Source organism: Takifugu rubripes, chromosome 7, assembly GCF_901000725.2.
Source record: "Takifugu rubripes chromosome 7, fTakRub1.2, whole genome shotgun sequence".
In the NCBI taxonomy this organism is placed as follows: Eukaryota; Metazoa; Chordata; class Actinopteri; order Tetraodontiformes; family Tetraodontidae; genus Takifugu; species Takifugu rubripes.
Window position 1 is genome coordinate 10,137,649 of NC_042291.1, and position 20,170 is coordinate 10,157,818.

A 20,170-nucleotide genomic window follows, 5' to 3' on the forward strand; every position below is an offset into this window, starting at 1 on the left:
AGGGGCTAACAATTAAATCCCAAGGAAACCAGGAAAATATTATACTCAAAGTTCAACTTCGTACTATAATACCATTTAGAATATCATGTAAAACAATGATGGAATTTGGAATCGAATCTAGAAATATTCAGGTTGTAAACTAAAAAAGTTTGATGGATTGAGTAATAAAGACATTCATAAAAAATAAAACTTCTCAGTTTAAATTGGGATGGGTGATTCGGGGTCACGGCAGGATTGTGCAAGGTGACACAAGGATAGTGCCATGGGAAAGGTCATGCAGCTTGGCATGAAAACTGACACCAGAGTACACCATGATTATTTACTTCTGAAAAACATTGACTCTTACTGAAGGCCACAAAAGAACACAACCAGGAGCAGCCACAGGTTAGCAGGCCAGGAAAAAAATCCCAGCTTCCCTTGTCTCTGGCTGACATGGCCAAAAGCTTTCCTTCCAGGAGCTTTACCTGAAAACATGCCAGGTAGCTGTATCACAGGTGCTTGTGAATCACAAGTGGTTAATCTGTAGGTATTTATAGTGACAGGCAAGCTGGAGCAGCTACTTATAGGTATCCTGAAGAGCTAAAGAGCTATATGCCACAGGACACAGGGAGCATACAAAGATAAAACAAAACAAGCTTAGGACAGGAAAAAACACCTATAAAAAGAAGATGTGACAAAATCTACACTCACTGTTAACTAAACAGAAAATATTTTGTGACATACATGAGCAAAACACTCAAAATTAACTAGAAATGACAGCAACAGCTAGAAAAAGTCTAAAAATAGTTTTTTCCCACCCTAGACCCATCACACACATCATCCATCATTCACGAAGGGAGACATTCACCCTCAAGGTAGTATGAATAAAAACAATGTTTCCTTGAAAATCTGACCTGATTTGTCCCAAAGAGCAGATTTCCAGACCTGTTTGTGTACAAAGAAAGCTCTAACAAAGTGACCCTAGCGTGCGGGATATTAAAGTCATTATCAGCCACAAGGTTCAGTCACCTATGCACACACAGTCAGGTGAACGAAGGCATGCGTCATGCAAGACGATGACACAGACAGCAGCATGCAGGCAGTCACGCACACACAGGATTTAAAGCCGTCAGCATCTGACACTCCAAGCAACTGCAGTTGTTCTCTCTACGGCACAGAGTTCAGAAAAGTTCACCACTGGAATTAAAGAAGCGCTCACGCCACATTTTCTTAGACACTCCACAGGCAACTGTCATCAACTGGATATCAACTCTCCTGCTGATATTCCTGCATTCCACCACAGCCACATGTCTAAACTTGATTATTTACTTATAATTGCATTGTACTTTTATTTGGCGACTGTGTAGACTCTCCCTGTTATCTTTCTACATAAGGGTCTTTAATTGCAGCTCTAATTCTACAAATCATCTTTTTTAGGGTTTTATTTAAGTGTATATTCTTTAAAAAAAAGATCCATCTTGGTCTCGTTCACCTGCTTTCGTAATCTGCTTAGATGTATCATGGATCTCTATTTGTAAAAATGTCCTCAACAAATAAATCATTGGCTAATGAGACACAGGATTTGAACCTTTAAACTCTTGAAAAGTCAAAAAGATTAATAAAAGCATATATTGCCCAATGAGACATATCTATATTGCTTATTTTGTTTAAAGCAACGGCAATCACATCTAATTGCTTTAAATGTGTTTTTATTTTTCACATCTTTATGTTTTCAGCCTGTCTCTATGTGATGGGCAATATAGTTTTTGAAGCTTAAATCATTAGCTGGCAACATCGTCAGAAGCAAACATGTCTGCTTGGAAGCGACACCCTTGACAGGATCCTCCTCTGTCTGGAACTTTTGAGAGAGCATCTGGCTTGATATTATGGAAACCTGAGTGATAAGAAAGGGTGAAATTGCACCTGGTAAAATTAAAAGACCATTAAGTTTCCAGGTTCGTGTGGTCAGTTTAAATGAGAAAAGGTTAATGGGCACCCTCTATCCAGTGGTGTCATTCCTCTAATTCCAGCAAGAGCTTCTGATTGCTGATGGAATTCCTTTCAGCAGATGACAGATGGTGGAATAAGAAGACTTAAGGGTGGAATCTATGGTCCATCTTAAAACATTAGGACAGGATGGCCCCCACACCTACATGTAAAGCATCCACCTCCAGCACAAACTGAAAACTCCAGATCGGATGGGTGTTAAGCTGAACCTTCATTTGGGAGCATGGAAAACCTTGGCAGTAGTACAGTCGTGAGGCCAATATGTTGGCAATGATGTGGCCTTGGCCGTACTTACAGAGGTCATGGTATTTGCACATGCATTGCCTGGGACACATAAAGGTGGTGTGGATGGGGGATGAGGCAGACCCGATGGCCAGATGTTCCCCATGCACAGATGGCTCCATTGGCTCAGTCATTATGTGGACTGTGGCGGTGGAGCCAAGGATAACCCAGGATGGACAGCAGATGAGGTGATGGGAAAAGAAAAAACTGGATGGTTGTGAGGTGTGTACCAGACAGAAGCAGTCTGGTGTGTACTTTAGCCAACTTCCATTCAGAGAACTAGCAGAGATTGGGCGAGAAGGAGGGAGTCAAACTATCCCCAGCTAGCGGGCAAGATTCTCGTCTCTACTGGTCTCATCGGACTTGGAGTCTATAAAGGTGGTGATAACATGCGGTGCATGTGATCAGAGGATAGTGAACTATGTCCTTTCACTGAACATGCGGACACAAAATGGCCTGCTTGACCACAGTAAATACAGAAGTTGAACTCCTGTCAATGCTGATGCTCCCCCAGTGTGACTTGAGTGCGGCTGTCCCAGATTGGTTCCAGAATGCAGGTGATGAAATAGGAGGAGCTGCTGAAACTGACGAGGAAACGGCATTGGCTATTCCCATCACCACCATCGCAATTATCTGTGCCTTAACTCTCACTTCCTCTATGGACTGAGCCCGAGTGCCAATAGAAGGTTTACTTGCCAGAGCAACAACATCAATTCCTACTGAAGAGCATCCTTGATCCTGTCATAGCGGTTTTGTGCAAGAGAAGTGTCCACTGGTCCATGGTTTGACCAGACTGTACTGTTATTGGGTCACAAATGGACCCAAATGCAACACACAAACAGTCAAGGTGTAGTAGATGATCCAGAAAGTACAGCAAGCAAGTCTGTAGCTGGAAGTAAATTTCGAATAAATACAATTAGGGTTCGACAATATTGGAACCCTAACTGTGGATCGCCAGTAAATTAATCCGTACTTCAGAAGCCAAATACATAAACAGAAGACAAATCTGTTCCAAAGAAAGACAATCAGTCGGACAAGAACCAGGCAAGGAGCAACCCTCACTTGATCGAGCCGAGTATTTTACTGGGGATGTGAGCCAGGCAGGTCAGGAGCAGGCAGGTTCAAGAATGAGGAATCGGTCTGAGAAATAGTGATGGAAAACTAGTCACAATACACAAACAATCTGGCAGAGAGGGTGGGTGTGTAACTCTGGGGCTTAAACACTGGCGTGTGAATTTTGGGCTGATGACAGTTGTAGTATGTAGTATGTATGTTTTATCATAAAAAAATCTGTGTTCTACTTGTATGATAACCACTTTATCAAATGCTGAATATAAGTGAATCATTTCCCCTTAAATAATGTAAAAATTTTCTTGTTTTAACAAGCCCATGGCCCCAAACCACGTGAATTTTGGTTTGTTTTGTTTTGCTTGGCCGTGTTTTTACAGAATGTATTCCCTTGAACCTAAAAACTGATGCTTAACACATGAAAACAGTCAGTAAGCTCAGTTGAAACGCCACAAGTCAATAAATAAATCTATTTAGTGTGTTTACTTAAACAAAGAGAACCGATGACTGACCAAATATGTATCAAAAATCCGATTTCATTGTCTGAAAATCTTGAATGATGTACATAAGAGCCATTTAACCATTTTCCAAAATATTAGCATCAAGGCATGGCCAAAATGTGTTAATTGTGTTGACAGCAGAACCAAACGGCTCCCCGATTTTGCTTCTCTCAACACAGAAATGTGGTCTCTACATTCTTAATTTATTCCTGCTGGGTGAAAAAAAAAAAAAAAAGATGAGGGGCAAAGCTTCTGCAGAAACGGGTATGTAAGTGGTATACAGTGCATCATTTAACGGCCAGGGGGGGTGAGAAAGAAAGCACAGGGGGATAGACAGGCTCTGAAAACAAGCCCAGCAGAGGCGTTTTCATTCAAAGGGATCAGTGGGAGTATAGACAGAGCACATCTAAACTGCAAAGCGTGGCTCTGCACTGGAGAGTACAATACCTCTGTGGTGACAAGCATTCACGTGCACACACACACACACACACACACGCACACACACACACACACACACACACACACACACACACACACACACACACACAAGCATGTGCACACCCTTGGGGCCAAGGCTCCTGGTGGGAGAGTGTGGGAGGGTTGAACGGAGGGAGGGATGACATGAAGCCCAGGAAGCATTGGAACACAAAGGTCCAGGAAGTCCCAGGTTTGGGGTCTTGCTGTATGTTTTTACTTTCTGATTCTACCACCCAAATGCCTCATTGCACTGTTTTGGGCTTTTTTTTTTAAATGCATGTGCAAGAAATAGGCTGATTTATTTCACATCACCTTGCACCTAACCCTAAACAACAAGAGTGTATCTTGGCATGTAAGGTGCCACCTACAGAGGCATAACTGGAAAAATTCGAGGTGGGAGTGTCATTTCAAGGCCTGAGATCATGGATGGTCAGCACTCCCCACCCCCACCCCTCAGAGCCAGGACATAAAATGACTGTAATGCATTGGTGCTATTGATGGGATTTGTTACCTAGCAGCCTGTCTTGTCCATCTGAGACGTCCTCTAATCACACTGCATAGACGAACACACAACTAAACAGCAAGCTGTCATTGGTGCATGTCTGCATGAGTTAATGCCCATTGAATTCACAATCTAATCTCAAGGAAGCTAATTTGATCTAAAAAATATCAACAACTTGAGTGGCAGTGTAAATCTTATGCAATGTTCTCTAATCTTTTCCTCTTTTACACTTTGGCTCCCACCTCAGTCCAGAAGTTGAAGTTCTGCTCTCGATGTAAATAAACTTTGAAAAAATGTCTAATCTAAAATATATATCTAAAATATCTATTTTCCTAAAATTCCAAAGGGAATCTTTATCATTCCTTTTCGTCAAACAAGTCTGCACAGGGTTAATTCAGGTTTAGCGATTTAGAGTTCACATGGCTGAAACCTCACGTGGAGAAACTACTCGTAGAATTCAAATGCCTCCATAAGCTCATCAACTCCATCTCATTCCAAACAAAACAACAAGCCCTGTTCTGACAAAGCTGTGCTGTTCCCTCCAAAATTAAGAGGTTTAGGACTTTAGCTTTGAAGCAAGCACAGTAAGCTAAGCTCACCTAAGCTCAGTTGCAGTCCTACAAGAATGGGTGAGTGGTTTTATGAGAAAACAAGGGTAATAATGTCAGCAAGGTTTGTTTTTTTTATGTGACTTTTAGTGAGCCATTGCTAAAATGATACCAATTTGGATCAGTAAATAAACAAGTTAGCAAAGACTGGTGGCTGGAAGGGTTAGGGTTAACCTTTAACAAATGTGTAATATGCAACTATAGTTGCAATTGGGGTGATGACTATAAGAGTAATACGTATCATGGGTGACTGGTAATCTGCCACACCATGAAGAATATCACTATTCTGGAAGTGTTTAAAAAAGTTTTCCAAGTTTAAACATTTGCCTTTGTTATCCTTCTCATTTCCCTCCTTCCGGGCCAATAATGAAAAAATGACAATGTAATTTCTGCTCCATTTATTTCCCATGCCAGGCCCAAGCGTTCTAATTCAATCACCGAGTCCTCGCAGACTCCCCGCCCTTACCTCCCATGCTGAGCCAATATTGTGCTTAAATCTCATGCTCCGATTGTCTTGGATGAATCCTGTACGGCACAATTAGATAAACAACATAATTATAATTGCACCCTGTGTCCGTGCACATCACCCTTTGAACTGCAGAAATGTTTACAGCTCAAAGAGACCGAAATATATATTATCCACCCTTGACCCTTCGATGAATAATGAGCAGCAAGCTGCTCACAACACTGTGCTGAGACAACAGATACACAAAGGTCAGTTGTATGAACACGTCAGGAAACTGCACAGCAAGACTACTGCACCAACTACAGAAAAGGTTAACTCTGACTACATCACACCCACACGCACTTGCATTTGAATACCAACCTTGATGGTTAGGAGAACTCCGATGGGCTGTTTGCTGGAAGGCGGGGCCAATAAGGTCAGCCTGTCTGTGATTGGATGACCGGTCGATATTGTCCTGCTGAGAAAGAGTAAATAAAACAGCCATTTCAGCTCAATGGGAAGTCTTCTGTACACACAAATTTAATCTTTAACTCCAGAGATCATTATTGGATTATTGTAGAAACTAGTAGAATTCATATTTGATCTTTCCTTATTGGATTTAAAGGTGTGTCAACCTGTAGATTTTATTAATCAAAACCAGAGACCTTGGGAAAAATTAATACAACAAATAACCAAAAAGGAAACCAGACTTAAATTTGCTGAGATGGGGAACAAAAGGTGTTTTCTGCAGTAGATGATACGATTTAACATCCTAATCCTTACTCTTTCTCATAGTTTGAGGCCCAACAACTGGCCAGAAAAAAAGAATAGAGTTTTGAAACATTTTGATTTGCTGCTACCACTTAAGAGCTGCCACCAAAGAGGACTTTGGTCAGCCATTTTGTGAGTATGCAGTTTCTTCTGCAGGGCCTAACAGCAGGAGTGGGAACAGGACGTACTCGGACATACCCCTGCAGTTAGAACAAACAAAGTGTAACGCAGCAGAGCGCCCTGATCATATGATTAAAGTTGCTGCACTCATTTGTTCTGCCTTCTAAAGAGTGGTGTCAGACAATAGCAGCCAGGCTTGGTTCTCTTACACAACTTTCCCCCCTCTTTAATTACTCTAATTTTCTTTGCAACAAGAGGAGGGGGGGGGGTATGATCAGTCTGAGTTATCTTTGCTGCCTCTGAGGCAGCGAGTTACACAGAATAAAAAATGACTGTACAGCAAACCATCATGCACTTATTTTTTGGAGCCTTAGATGCATTCAGATAACATCCAACACAAACCAATTTAGAAATGCTTAAAAACTTTTCTTCCATGCTTGCTTCAAGGGCTAACCCTGAGCAGTACAAAACCCAAAGCTATGTAAATAACAGCCACTTTCCAGCTGGTTTTGGAAACTCTTGGACATTCTTCATTCTCCATTTGCGCATTTTATGCCGCGAGCTGCTCAATTCTTTTCCCGAATAATTCACTTGTAAGTGCAACATAGATGACTGTGTGAAGAAACAGATAAAAGTAAAAACACGCTTTTCTAGTACCTTTGCTGTTGAAGGAGAGTGCATGAAAAGTTCAAAGGGAAGTGACTCACTGTGAAAACTAAAAGCAGAATTCCACTCTGATGATTCAATTCTTCGCAACAAGGGCTCAGTGCAACAGTTTGGAAATATATAATCCTGCAAAATCTTAAGCTTTGATACTCAACAAGTCTATAGTGCCCTGCGTAGACCTCCACACTGGTGGGAACATTCAATCTAAGCTGGATATAACTGGAAGTTCAACGCCAGTGTAGCTCTGTCCACTGCCACCCTCCTAAACTTCCCTCTATATAAACCAACCCAACCGCATCCAATCATTACATTGCATTGTTCCATCTTTGCATTGTCTCTATTGGCTTTATGTGGTCTCTGCTGCGTCCAAAAAAAGAGATTTTGTAGTTTAATGGGACTCATTTGAAATGTAAAAAACAAAACAGCAGATGCATTTGTGTATGGGGCATAAACCCAATCATCAACACTGACCATCTGGGACCACAGCTACCAGACTGTGACTGATCCCTACCCAGCCACCCAAACAGTACTGGGGAGGCTTGGTTGGTGGGTCAGGGACGGTACAGCACGACAAACATGTGTGTGTTGAGGGCAGGATGGTCATGGTTCAGCTCCAATGAGCAAAAAAAGTACAACTCTTTCACAAGATATACTGGTCCTCAATGTTGTTTTGAATGGTTGTCTGGAACTATATGCAAGCACACACATACACACACACAAACACAGACACACACACACACACAGACACACACACACACAAATATATTCATTGAAGCACAGCTTTTTATTCATAGTAATCTATAGACAGTTGACAGAAAGTAAATCCTATAGATTCTGGAAATTTAGCATAATGCATAGCCAATTTCTCCCTAACTAGCTTTAACAGTATGGTGAGCCCTATAAGGTCATGGCTACAACATTGATGGCATTCTGCTAACACGCAGATGCACCGTGTCTCTTAATCTTGAGTTTTCTCTTACTCCACTGCTTTGGTTTCGCACACAGAGGCGCATAAGTCACTTAGGTTTCTACAGAGGAGTCAAAGCGGGAGCGAACATAGGCTGGGTTCAGTCAAGTAGCATATATAGGGCTCTTTCTTTTTGATCAAGTTGACAGGAACTTCAAATTGCTCTCAGTGGTCTGTCAAACTTTCAGCTTTTTGAAAAAGAGTCAGGAGAAGACCCGACACACTGAAATCAGAAAAGACACAATGATCTGAAGATCAGGGAACTCGAGGCGGGGGGGGGGGACACGCACGTCAAGGTTGCACCTTAACATGGGGTCAGACTGAGGTTAGAAGTGAGGAAGAGTTTCTTCTGCTAAGAGCTACAGACTTTAGGCTCAACAACATTTGAAGTGAAGCAGCTGAAAATCGCAGTTTCCATTCCTGTCAGAGTTGGATATTTTCAGAAGGCTTTGAAAACTCATTCCTGGGTCCAGGACCTGCTTCTTGCTGACGGCAATAGCAGAAAAAACCCAAGACAATGCAGCACATGATCAGTAGACAGCCAGTGGAAATCCCATTCTACATAATTAACCAAGATGAAATCAGAGGGCGGCAAACCGCTGAAGCTTCATTCATCTCTTCATGCAGTAAAAATTCAGCTGAAGCTGCTGCCACTGAGCAGCCGAGACGCGTACGTGCTGTTCAATGGTATACTGCAGTATAGCATTAACTGAGGTTAAGTGTTTTATGGGAAACAATTTCAAAATTTGCCCTCTTTAGGTTAGTGAATGTTTTCTTAATAATTCTACACTAGTAAAGAACATGTGAGCTGCTAATAATTCAGCAGAAGCATTAACCATATTTAAAAATCAACTGATTTTCTCAATAGATTCATTTCAAAATGTAGAATAATTCTAAGAAGAATTTTTACCCAACCAACAACCTTCTATACATTTAGGGAGCTGGAACCAGCAAATATTTGACATTTTTAAGGAGTAGCCAAATCTAAGGAGCTAATGGCTGGTCTATATAACCCATGAAGGCAAACATTGTCACCAATAAAATACAGAATGATAATCCATGTACATGAGAAAAAGCTGTGAATGAGTTTCCACCTCTTCCATGACCCCTAAACTGTCTCCAGGGAACAGAGGAACACTCCGAAACTGAATCTAAACATCAATTTGGAATTTGGCTATAAAATTACTTTTGAAAAAAAAAAATCCTCCTGAAAATAAAATAGAATATTCATACTTGAAAAGGAGCTCAAGTTAACCAAACTGTGAAGACTGAAAGCATCCACTATAAGTCACGGTTGTTTATTCAGCAGAATAAAAGTGATGACATAAGGTACAGACACCTTTTTTTTTTTCTTTACCTTTTTTAAATAGTAAAAGGTCCTCACAGACCTATTTTCGCACATCAGATTTGCCACACTATGGCATTAGCTGGGGTTTAGCTGAATGCTATCTCCACTCAAATCTGTTTCTGCTGCAGCTGCGTTTTTAACGGGGTTTTTTTTTTTAAAATCTTCCTTAACCCTGGAATTTTGTACTGAATGGGTTTCTCATTCAGCAAGTCAAGGTACATCTGTTTAAGCCTGAATGCGCAGCGAGCAAACAGAAAATTGAGTGTGTGTCCATATAAGTGTGTCAATCAGTGGCAAAAGTGAAAGAGCGCCACGGTCCTGCGGTGAACGCAAACTTCAATTTAGTGAATGCATTATTCCCGAAAAATACACTTTTGCAGCAAATGTGGGCAGAAAATAAGACAATGTCAGCTGTGAATCTTCAGGTTCTGTTGACTTAAACTTAGGCCAACTGAACTCTGTGTCCAATACTAGTGCTCAGGTCAAAGGGCGTGGGTTTGGCCCAGATGATGAGAGAAACATGTTCCCATTTTAATAAAACTGTTTGGGCCCTGTTTTCTACAGTGTATGGTATAAATTAATCTGGGACAAGACAGTTGTTTTTACTGGGGTGATATCACTTTTTGTGTCATACACAGAATTATAATTGACATGAATTATTGGCAGTGCTCTCCCTGTTCTTTGGGCGCTTTGCACTCTAGCGATAGAACTTATGTTTTATGTAATATGGCAAACCAACATGTTTGCTTAGAACTAAATGTCTGTTTCCCAAAAGCATTATCCAAAAGAAACCTTTGCGTCCATCTTGAACTACGGTACTCTAAGACTTACAGTGCAGTGCACACACTAATGGAGATAGCAGAGCTTTTAAAGATTCATCAAGGCTGAAAAAGGCCGAACTGTTGGCGACTGCCTCCGTAACCTAAAACCACACACTACAGCTATTTGTCAGCAAATCTGTGCGACCTTGAGTGCATTTTTGTCAGTTTATTATTAGTGTAGATGTATAAATAAACAGGTGGCCTGCTTGTACAGGCAAATGGTTCAAATTTCACAACCACCTCAGGGTAAAACATCCTCATGTGGGCCATGTTCTACGGATAAAAACTGAGCTCTAGTGTTATTTCTACTGCCAATAAAATGGTTGAAATAAAATGTGCCAGACGTGCCTTAGAGGAAATTCAAAGTTACCTGATATTTGGGGTGGTGCAGGAAATAATCCGGACATCCGGCCACAGCCATGTTTCACGTCTCTCAGCTTTTTGCCCAATTTGCCTGGATGAAAATTGTTTGCCTGCAGAGGAAAACCAGCAGACAAATGAAGATTAGTGGGGCAAATTGAAACAGGAGGGGAAGAAGGATGGTGTTCGTGTAAAGGCGGAAAAAGAAGAGGGGTGTGACAAGTTCTCAGAAGACAGATATAGCACAGAGTATGTCAGACACAGGAAACATCAGCAATCGCTGAAAACACTGTTGCTGGATTAGTGTTTGGTGTACTTTCTTATGCTGGAAAGTTTGAATCAGATTTCCAGGGAGATGTACATTAAAATGTACTGATATTACAAAAATGACTAGCTTTTTAAAGACATTAACTTGACCATGAGGTAATCTGTAGTGTGATATATTTCGTGTTTACATTGCAGCCAACGTAAAATACAATTGTTTGGTTCATTTATCTCACCAAGTTTAATGTTTAAACACTTTGACAACATTTCACTACATGATACAAACAGCAAGGTTGGGCCCTTGGTTCATAAACATTCTGTAACTGCAATAGAAATTACACCACGGGGGACTTCTACTCTAAACTTCTCCTGTCTTGACCATCCTTGGGCCAAAATAACCACAAATTCAACAACACAGACTTTAGTCTATGTGAACTTCTTAAAGTGGGCATCCTATTAACCTCTTGGCACTGCTGCCCCCGAATAAACACCTGTAAACAGTGGCCCAAAATATCCCAGAGGCACTTCTCCAAGTCTAAAATTAGGCCCCAGGGTATATTTGGAACCAAATAGTGCACACTTATAACTATGCTGGCCTTTTATGCAGCAGTTTGTGACCCCCGGGAGATATTTTTAAAATAAGCCTTGCCATTTTACAGATGGCTAATATTATCTTATGTTTGCTTCAGCGGTTGTGAACGGGCTGCCCTTGAGGTAGTACAGTGTGTCTGTCTCTGCCTGTACATGGCTTTCATGCAAGCGTGTACTGTTTGTGTTTACATATTCCTTGCATGTGCATGTGGGCCTTAATGCCTCTATATTTAGTTCTGAGGAGCACAGAGCTCCATGCTCTTGCTTAGAAAGTGCGAGTGTGTGATGATAGGATCAGTCCAGTGCCACTGGATAAGGCAAGTGACGAGCAGCTCCAAGTTCAGACAGATGATCAACAGGCCGTGCTACAAAGGAAAATGGGAGATCCTAATCACCACCTTCCACACACAGGGCAGAGGTGGGTGAGACACTGGGATAAAGCAAGATCTACATACCAGATCAAACTTGATCAAAGAAAAAGGAACTCTAAAGTGCTTAATCTCTGGAGTTTGAATGTTTGGAAGTTGTCTTAAAAATCCATGTCCATGAAGGAGCTCGTATCCTAGTGAATCTGATGTCCTTTTTCAACCTGTCAACATGCAACTGTATATTCTGATCCTGTCCTAGTCTGACGGTGATCAGATTAATTGGCAAAGACCTCAGATGTTTTGGCCACAGGCTGGGCCTGACGATCTATTATCTAAAAATGTGCTGTGGGTGTGTTTTGCAGCGCTGCTGGCCACTGACCAAGAAACACAATGTGATTGTTTTACTTATTAAGCAATGTATCGTCATCCACTCTATGCATGAATTTAGTCTGCACAGCATCATCCATTATTATAGATGGACCTATAAGTTAATCAGGGTGAGGGTTTTTGCTGATGCAGAGATTGAAGACATCATGGACATTGACAACGTTTCCCCTACCTCAACCATAGTTTAATTTACACACTAATCAAGCTAAAAAAAAAAAAAACACCCTTATGTTCACCAGTTCTCATATCTAACAGCGGGACAAGCTGTGATTATCATAGCAACAGCTCATCAAATCTTTTTGATGATTAATAGTTGATAGAGATCGATTGTTCTTTTACAGATTTGCCCCCTGATGAAAGTCAGCATCAGAAACTTACAGTAAATACAGTTTTTCTTTTATCACTTTTCACTTTTTCCTACCTTTTTATTTTTTGCAAAAGCTAAAAATACTTCCCCCTGCCCTTCTGTATCCCCATTTCTTAATTTCTGAAGCCTTGCCTTAATCCCGAATCCTTTTTTTTTTTTTTGATAATTCCAAAATTGGGCTTGCAAGTGATAACCAACAATGAAAGCATTCTAAACAAAGAACTTGGCACCACACTCAATGGAACCCCCTCAAAGGACCTGCCAGAAATGTGAGTGCGTGCGTGTTACCGCGCCAGTCCATGCGTGTGGCCAGGCGGCTGGCATGCAAGTGCAGCTCGTCATTTACGAATCATTTACAGGCACACAGTTTACAACAAAAACAAAACAAATTAACATTGGTCTAAAATCTCAAAAAGACCTTTCATTAAGAGTTGCACGCTTGCTGACTAAAGTATTTGACTGTTAGATTTCAGGAGTCAGGCCCTCACACAAGAAAGACACGCAAAGGACCATAATAAACTGCATTAGAACTGAAAAATTATTTTTAAAACCACAATCAAAACCCTTAATTTATCTCCTTGAAATACTGACATGTTATATATAATTTCTAATGTAGCCATTTTGGTACAAACACACCTACATGGGATCTATTTAGATTATTTACATTTAGATCTACAGTGATATATGCTATTATGCTAATACTGTTATATTTAGCCACTGTAAATATATATTGCTGCTCTAGGAAACAGCTAAGAGTAGGCTATACTGTATGAAATTTGCATTTAATGAGCTGGAAACAACTTAAATGCCAGCGTCATTCAGCTGAAGCTATCCTTTACTTGAGTCAACAGTATCTGTTAATAATTCTTAATATGATGCATATGTCAACCAGAAAAGACCTTATGAATAGATACGACACTGCCAACATTGTTGTTTAACTTAGCAACTGCTTGAGACAATAACACACTGCGACCTTAATTAGTTACCGCATGGAAATGATGAACCAGTACTGGTTTGAAAGCAAACTTCACTCCAAAAATAACACAACTGCGCCTTGTTTACATTGTGGTATGTATTGGTGTTAAGAATATGGCAGGTCATGGTGAACAAAAGTCAGATGAGGGGTTAATGTGCTCTTATCCAATGGGTCCAACTTTGACATCCCAGGGTGATAATCGCTGCAGGGAAAGCCAAAAAGACAAGGTGTGAAACTGTTACCAACCCAGGCTATATAAAGTAAAGCCTAATTGATGTGGTAGGAGCAATGGACTGAATGCTTCTCTTCTTTGACCTGGTGGAAGGATCATTATCTGTCCAGCTGAAGAGACCAAAAATGGATGTTAAAAGGACTTTGGAGGCAGCACGACTGGGTCTCTGTTGGAAACTAGAACAGGACAATAAAATGATCATAAAACAAATACTGGTGTCAGGTCAATAGTTATGCAATGCACGTACAAGATTTTTGTTTTCAGCGCACCCAAGAGAAACACTAAACGTTTAACCTCCGACTGTAGGCCAACCCTAAAAATAAATGTCTTGTGAGCTGCGCTGCCAAACATGCCTTGTAAACCAAGATGTCACTTTGGTTTTCCACACCTAGGTCTGCCAGCCTGTTGGTCTGGTTTGTCTATCCCAACAGACAACCTATCCGTCTGTGTCTCTACAGGTCTGTATCGATTCCAGCTGTTTGTCTGTCCCTCATCTTCTTCATTGCCATGTATACTTGGCAAGTGTAGGCATTTTTTTTAGACTCATTTAAAAATATTCAACAGAAACAAACTCTATGACTGTATCTTGTGGGTGAGGTGCCCTGGAGATGAACATACTGATATGGATGCAGTTGTCATGTTTCTCGTGCCTGGCTCATATTCTATACCAAAATAGAACAAGTGACATACTGATGGCTTATCATTGTCATATCAGCTCCGGGTTGAGATTGCTCAATCCAATTTCTTTCTGCTTAGGAGCAAATTTTAACCTCTGGGAGCACAAGTGGACTCACAAACCAAAACTCCACACAGTTCAGAGGCTGCATCTGTGACACTCAGCGGTGCAGCTGTGCCCACTGTTTTTCCTGTGTATAATTGTAAAATGCGTTCATCTGGGTTAAATTGACTTCATCTGATTGGACTGGACACAGCTTAGCATGTTGTTTTTCTGTTCTGCTCAATCATCGTTGGAATGCAGGCGGCACATTTTATCCATTCTGGGAATACTTGGTGAATTAAAGCATGAGCATTTAGGGGAAACCCCAATTTCATGACATGGAATGTGTATTAATACATCATTTTAGGCCAAATAATCAAGCCCCAGTCAATTTATTCATATATAAAAGAGAGCCACTGCTACACCATGAATATTTTGTTTTTAGCTACATTTATCCAATATTTGCTGGATTACGTTAGAAAGTACCCTAGTGTATTAAAAGCAGGGTCTGTAATTCTGCATATCAAACCATACATAGGGATGTCCTGATCAAGTTTTTGCCCCCGATTCAGAGTCCTTTTAATTTTGAATATCTGCCCATCCAATACTTTGGCAATGCAGTAAAAAAGGAACAAATTCAAGCTGTAACTTAAAACATCTCTGCATTGGTATTGAGTTATATTTGTAGCACCTACTGTCACCAACTGGTGACAGGAAGTTACCTGCTTTGAGGGACTATTACATTTAATAAAAAAGTTGTGAAACCTTGTAAATTGGTCAGAAGTGTTGAAAAATTAATTCCTATTGGATTGGCCACTGAAATATCAGACCCGTTTTTGATCACGTGATTGGATGGGGGACATCCTATAGATGTAAAGATGTGCAAGTGTGACAAACTGGTAGTATCTGACACACAGGGTATCTCAGTTTCCTCTAAAACCTTTTCTAGCCCCCCTTCCTGACTCCTACCCTCATCCCACACCGCTCCAGTTCAGAACATAAATGTCTTAATTCAAGAAATGGCACAGATCCAACTGGGCGTCTGGAGTCTTATGTAGAGTTCACCAAAGTGAACATTCTGACCGTAACGCAACCCCAAGAGAGTCGAGGTCAATTATTCTACTGTTTATGTTTAAATGAGACATACGGCTTCAGTGAGAACATTCGGCCTGATGCTGACAGGAATCAAATCTTCCTTTTGTGACCTTGGCGTGACACGTGAGACAGCAAATGGGATAGATGGAAAGATAAATGTGCCTGGTTTTATTGCATTACGCAGCTATGGGCTGACAGAGGGAATGTTTAGTCTTTACTCCTGGAAAAAACTCTTAAAATGAGTGATGGGTACAAAAATGACAAAACCAGCTTCAGTCTGGGAATAGTCATTCCATGAAATGTGATCATGCTGCAGTAAAACTGGACAGTCCTTCCTCTTATGGAGATGAAAAAAAAGAATGAATTAAATGATATCCTGGAAAAGAGCGCAGGGTATCAATTAAAGTTATGGGCTGTTCAGATTACAATACAACTTATTTGAATTAACATGAAGCAAACTTGTTGGAGTGTGTAGTCTGGTTGTGGCTTCCGCAACACTGTGAGAGATGGGGAAAGAGCGTTGAACAGAGCATCTCTGTCTTCTGTTTTAATCAGCCGATTAGATGGTAGTTGCTCCTCACTGGATGTGCTTGTTACACACGTTGATTAGTCATTAATTGGCAGCTTTCATTATTTGAGAGCAGGAGCGTAAAGTAGGGCTATAAGAGAGGGCCTGATGTCATGCCGGGGGAGGCTGAATAGCACCAGTCTATGAGAGAAAGGCCTTTTGGAAACATGGACAGTGCCTAATTGGATGAGGATTTCATTGGGCTGCTTGGGAGAACTGGTCTTATGCAATGGCAAAGATGAATGGATGGAGCTTGGGAGCGATTGTGCTTGTGCACAAGTTGGCAACAACGACGGCCCCTTAAAGCTACGAAAGATGGCTTCTCCTTCTTGTCACACCGTCTTAACGACACCTGTCTGCATTGAATAATGTTTTGACAAAGTTGACGACGATAGGGGTCATTTCTTAGAATGCAGCAAATCCGGTGGAAGCTTTTTGGTGAAACATTTGAATTCCAAAAGGGAAAAAAATGTTCCATGCAACCACTTGCTGGGAAAATAGAACAAGATTTATTTCGCTTCCATACTTTAATGAATGCTAACAAGTGCCAAGGTACACCACTTTGAGCCCTGATCATGTCTAAGTCTGAGCATAAAACTGAAAAACCAGAAGGCAAAGAACAATTTTTTTATGACAAAACATACATGTACTGCCAAAAGTGCTATATCCAGAGCACAAGAGGGAATCAGAATGAGGTTTAGGACAGTACTATAATTCAAGAAAAGAAAAATGCCTCTATTGTTCTGTGGTTTTTCACTGGGAAATATATCAGGGAGGGGAAGAAAGCTCTTTTTGTTTTTTAATCGTATGTTGCATCTACCAAAGCCAACTAACCATGGTTTGTTTTGATTTTGCATTGCAGATTGAAGCTGGGTTGGTGGGACACGTTTAAACGGTCAGAGATTAAGATAAACGCCAAACTGGCAGCACTGAGCCCTCGAAAGGAAAAAAAATGGTGGGAATTCTCATTAATTGCACATCTTACCTTATCTGACACGATGTTCATTGCTGTTTAACGCCCTGTAATTCTGCCATCAAGCTGTCAACTTTTGAATTCTTATAGGCGTGTGCAAAAAGCTGGAACTGAACCAACAGATTGCACCTGGCGTGTACTTAAATGTTCCATGACAGTCGATGACAAAGGCTTGGAGGAAGCATAAACAAACAAATGAGCATGTGTGCTCACCATCTCCATAGTGACAGCGAAGCAACACGCTGTTAAAATTACAGATGCACAAACCTTTAATTCCGTTTACATCTGGCTCAATGTTCTTCATCCATAGAGCACAAGGCCCATGCGTGAACTGGGTTTCACAGCTGTTCATACCGGCTCAGCGAGTAAGGCTCCATTTACTGAACAAAACTTTTTTGGACTGTCCTTTTTGACTAGAATGGCTGAAACTGAAGCGAAATGATACAAAAATGTGCTTCAGAGTTGACGGAAGACTCCCAAGTTCTACTGATACAGAGGCAATTTGTTTGAAACACACACCTTGGCTTGGATAAGCAGCCTCTTGGTGCATGTTCAGCCATAGATACACTAATGAATAACCACAACGGCTGTGTTACAATAAAAAAGTCCTAGATTCTGACAGGTCACACAGGCCTGGACCTCATTCGTTCAATTCTTGTAAGTATCTTTTGGTGCCTTTCAAAGTAAAGTTTGTATGAATACAATAAACAAGTCTGCAGCTGTAAACATGGTGCAAGTGTGGTCCACCAATCACAATTCTCCAGCACAGAAACCCGCCCCTCAACAATTCCAGGTAATCTGAAAAGTCTCGTCACTGACTTTTTTCAGGAAAAGCCATTTGGAAGGGAAAGGGAAAGGCTTTCTTTATTGCCCTGGGTAATATTGGTGAAAACCGGCAGAGGTTTTTCAAAATCCCAAGTAAAATCCTCCTTTAGCCTTGCACCAAACAGTGAGAAAGTCAAACCTCTGTGTACTTTAGTGACTGAACAAATAAGCATTGCATCACCTTAGGCCCCACATGGAAGAGCAGATACAGGTTTATTATATGAAGGAGAGAGGAGAAAACCACCAGTTTTTATCTCCCCTTGGCAAAGGTTTAGTTTAGAAATTACTCCCCAAAGGCTGGAACAAATTAGCAACTAAAAATAGGAGCCGAGTACAAGACACATTTATTGGGCTGTCAATGTTGAGGGTTCCTATATGTTAATGTGGTTGACATTGGTTTAATTTTTTTTAATAAAAAGGCTGCTCTGCTTTCTTATAGGACAGACAGGTGGGAACTCAAAGCATTAAGGGACATTTACGGCAAAAGCATACATTAGAAAATTCTTAAGTGTTACACCACCGAGTAAAAAGAAACCCAACCTTCACACATACAAAAGTGGGCTCCAACTTTTACATAAGTGCTATTTCAGAGTACTTTTGGATCCAGCTGGTCTCAGTCAAATGACATGAACTGTACTGTGATACCCAGCAGCCTTGGGTTAATAGTGCCCTGACATCAGGGAGGGGTATTAACAGAGTATAAGCCTTGACTAACTGGTGCTGAATGACTGCTGGCTGACGCAAGACCCAATGGAATGCTGCCTAAAGCATGAGCCCGAGCTCTTATAGAACCAGTACCGGCTATTAGGGTAGCGCTCCCCATTATCCCTGTGTATGGCAGCTGAAATAGTCATACTAATTCACTCACTGAAAAAAAGGCAAATCTTTACTGTGCAGAATGGAACTGGCCACCCAATATGAGAAACTACTCAGTGATTGAGAAGGCATTTTAATTAAATTAACAACAGCTGTTCTGGCCAACCAGATTATTATCATCAGTATTATATTGTTATCCCCGGATGGGCACACACAAACAAATAACTTGCACGGTGATAGTTCTCAAATAAGTAAATTAATTTGACTATAGACCACCCCATTACCTGGAGAAAACCCCTATATACAAGGGAATAACATGAAAGCTCCACATGGAAAGCTTGCAAACATGCAATCCATCCCTGTCCCTTTAATGAGGTGACTGTGTTAGCTGTATTAGTAAAAAGAGTGTACATATTAACACTGAGTGCCGGCCCGGCGCATGCAAATAAATTAAAAAGTTGCAAATGCAGAAATGAGCAATTATGGCTTAATTTCAATTAAAACACCCATCTCGACCAGACACACGATTTTGAATTCTACAGCAAGTGGAGTGTGGTTTATTGTGGGTATAATTATTATGTGCAATATGTGCAGTCAGCAGCCTTTTCACTGCCTGTAGTCATGAAGTTCATGCCCCGTCATGCCTGTGTTTACCCATCATGGCCCTGAAATAGCAGGACTGGTGCTGAGAGGGTGAAATAAATCGCAACGGGAACAGTTGCCATGTGCACAGAGATGTGGCCACAACATAATTAAATAAAAGATAGCAGGAAATAACAGGCAGGGGGAAGGAAAAGAGAAATCATCCTTGGTTACAATTGGGAGAGTAAATATTGCACTGTAGCATGTTTTAGTCTTGAAGCAACCGCACACTTTAGAGGCTGACGTGAGGAGGAGGATGTACATGTGCATTACGGACTCCAGTGTCAGTTGTCAGTTGATTGAAAAGCCAGTGGCAGCCCGGAATGTACGTTTCACTTCAGTGGCAAAGTTAAGAACACATCATTGCAAAAAAGACTTTTATTAAGCTAATATTTATTTTAACCATCTCAAGGGCTGCATGTGCAAA

At 41.0% G+C, this 20,170-nt stretch overlaps 1 protein-coding gene across 3 annotated transcripts in view; it reads right to left on the bottom strand.

Moving 5' to 3' along the window:
- grb10b (growth factor receptor-bound protein 10b) overlaps window positions 1–20,170 on the bottom strand; it is a 51,333-nt gene that overhangs the window by 28,516 nt on the left and 2,647 nt on the right. For 2 of the 3 annotated variants that reach the window (XM_011605443.2, XM_011605441.2), the window contains exons 2-3: window positions 10,932–11,034; window positions 6,250–6,346 (exon numbers count right to left, since the gene is read on the bottom strand). In XM_011605443.2, coding sequence (XP_011603745.2) covers window positions 6,250–6,346; window positions 10,932–10,982 — 148 coding nt within the window. In that variant the 5' untranslated portion in view covers window positions 10,983–11,034. The remainder of the gene's footprint in view (window positions 1–6,249; window positions 6,347–10,931; window positions 11,035–20,170) is intronic. The other variant, XM_011605442.2, reaches the window with a different exon arrangement.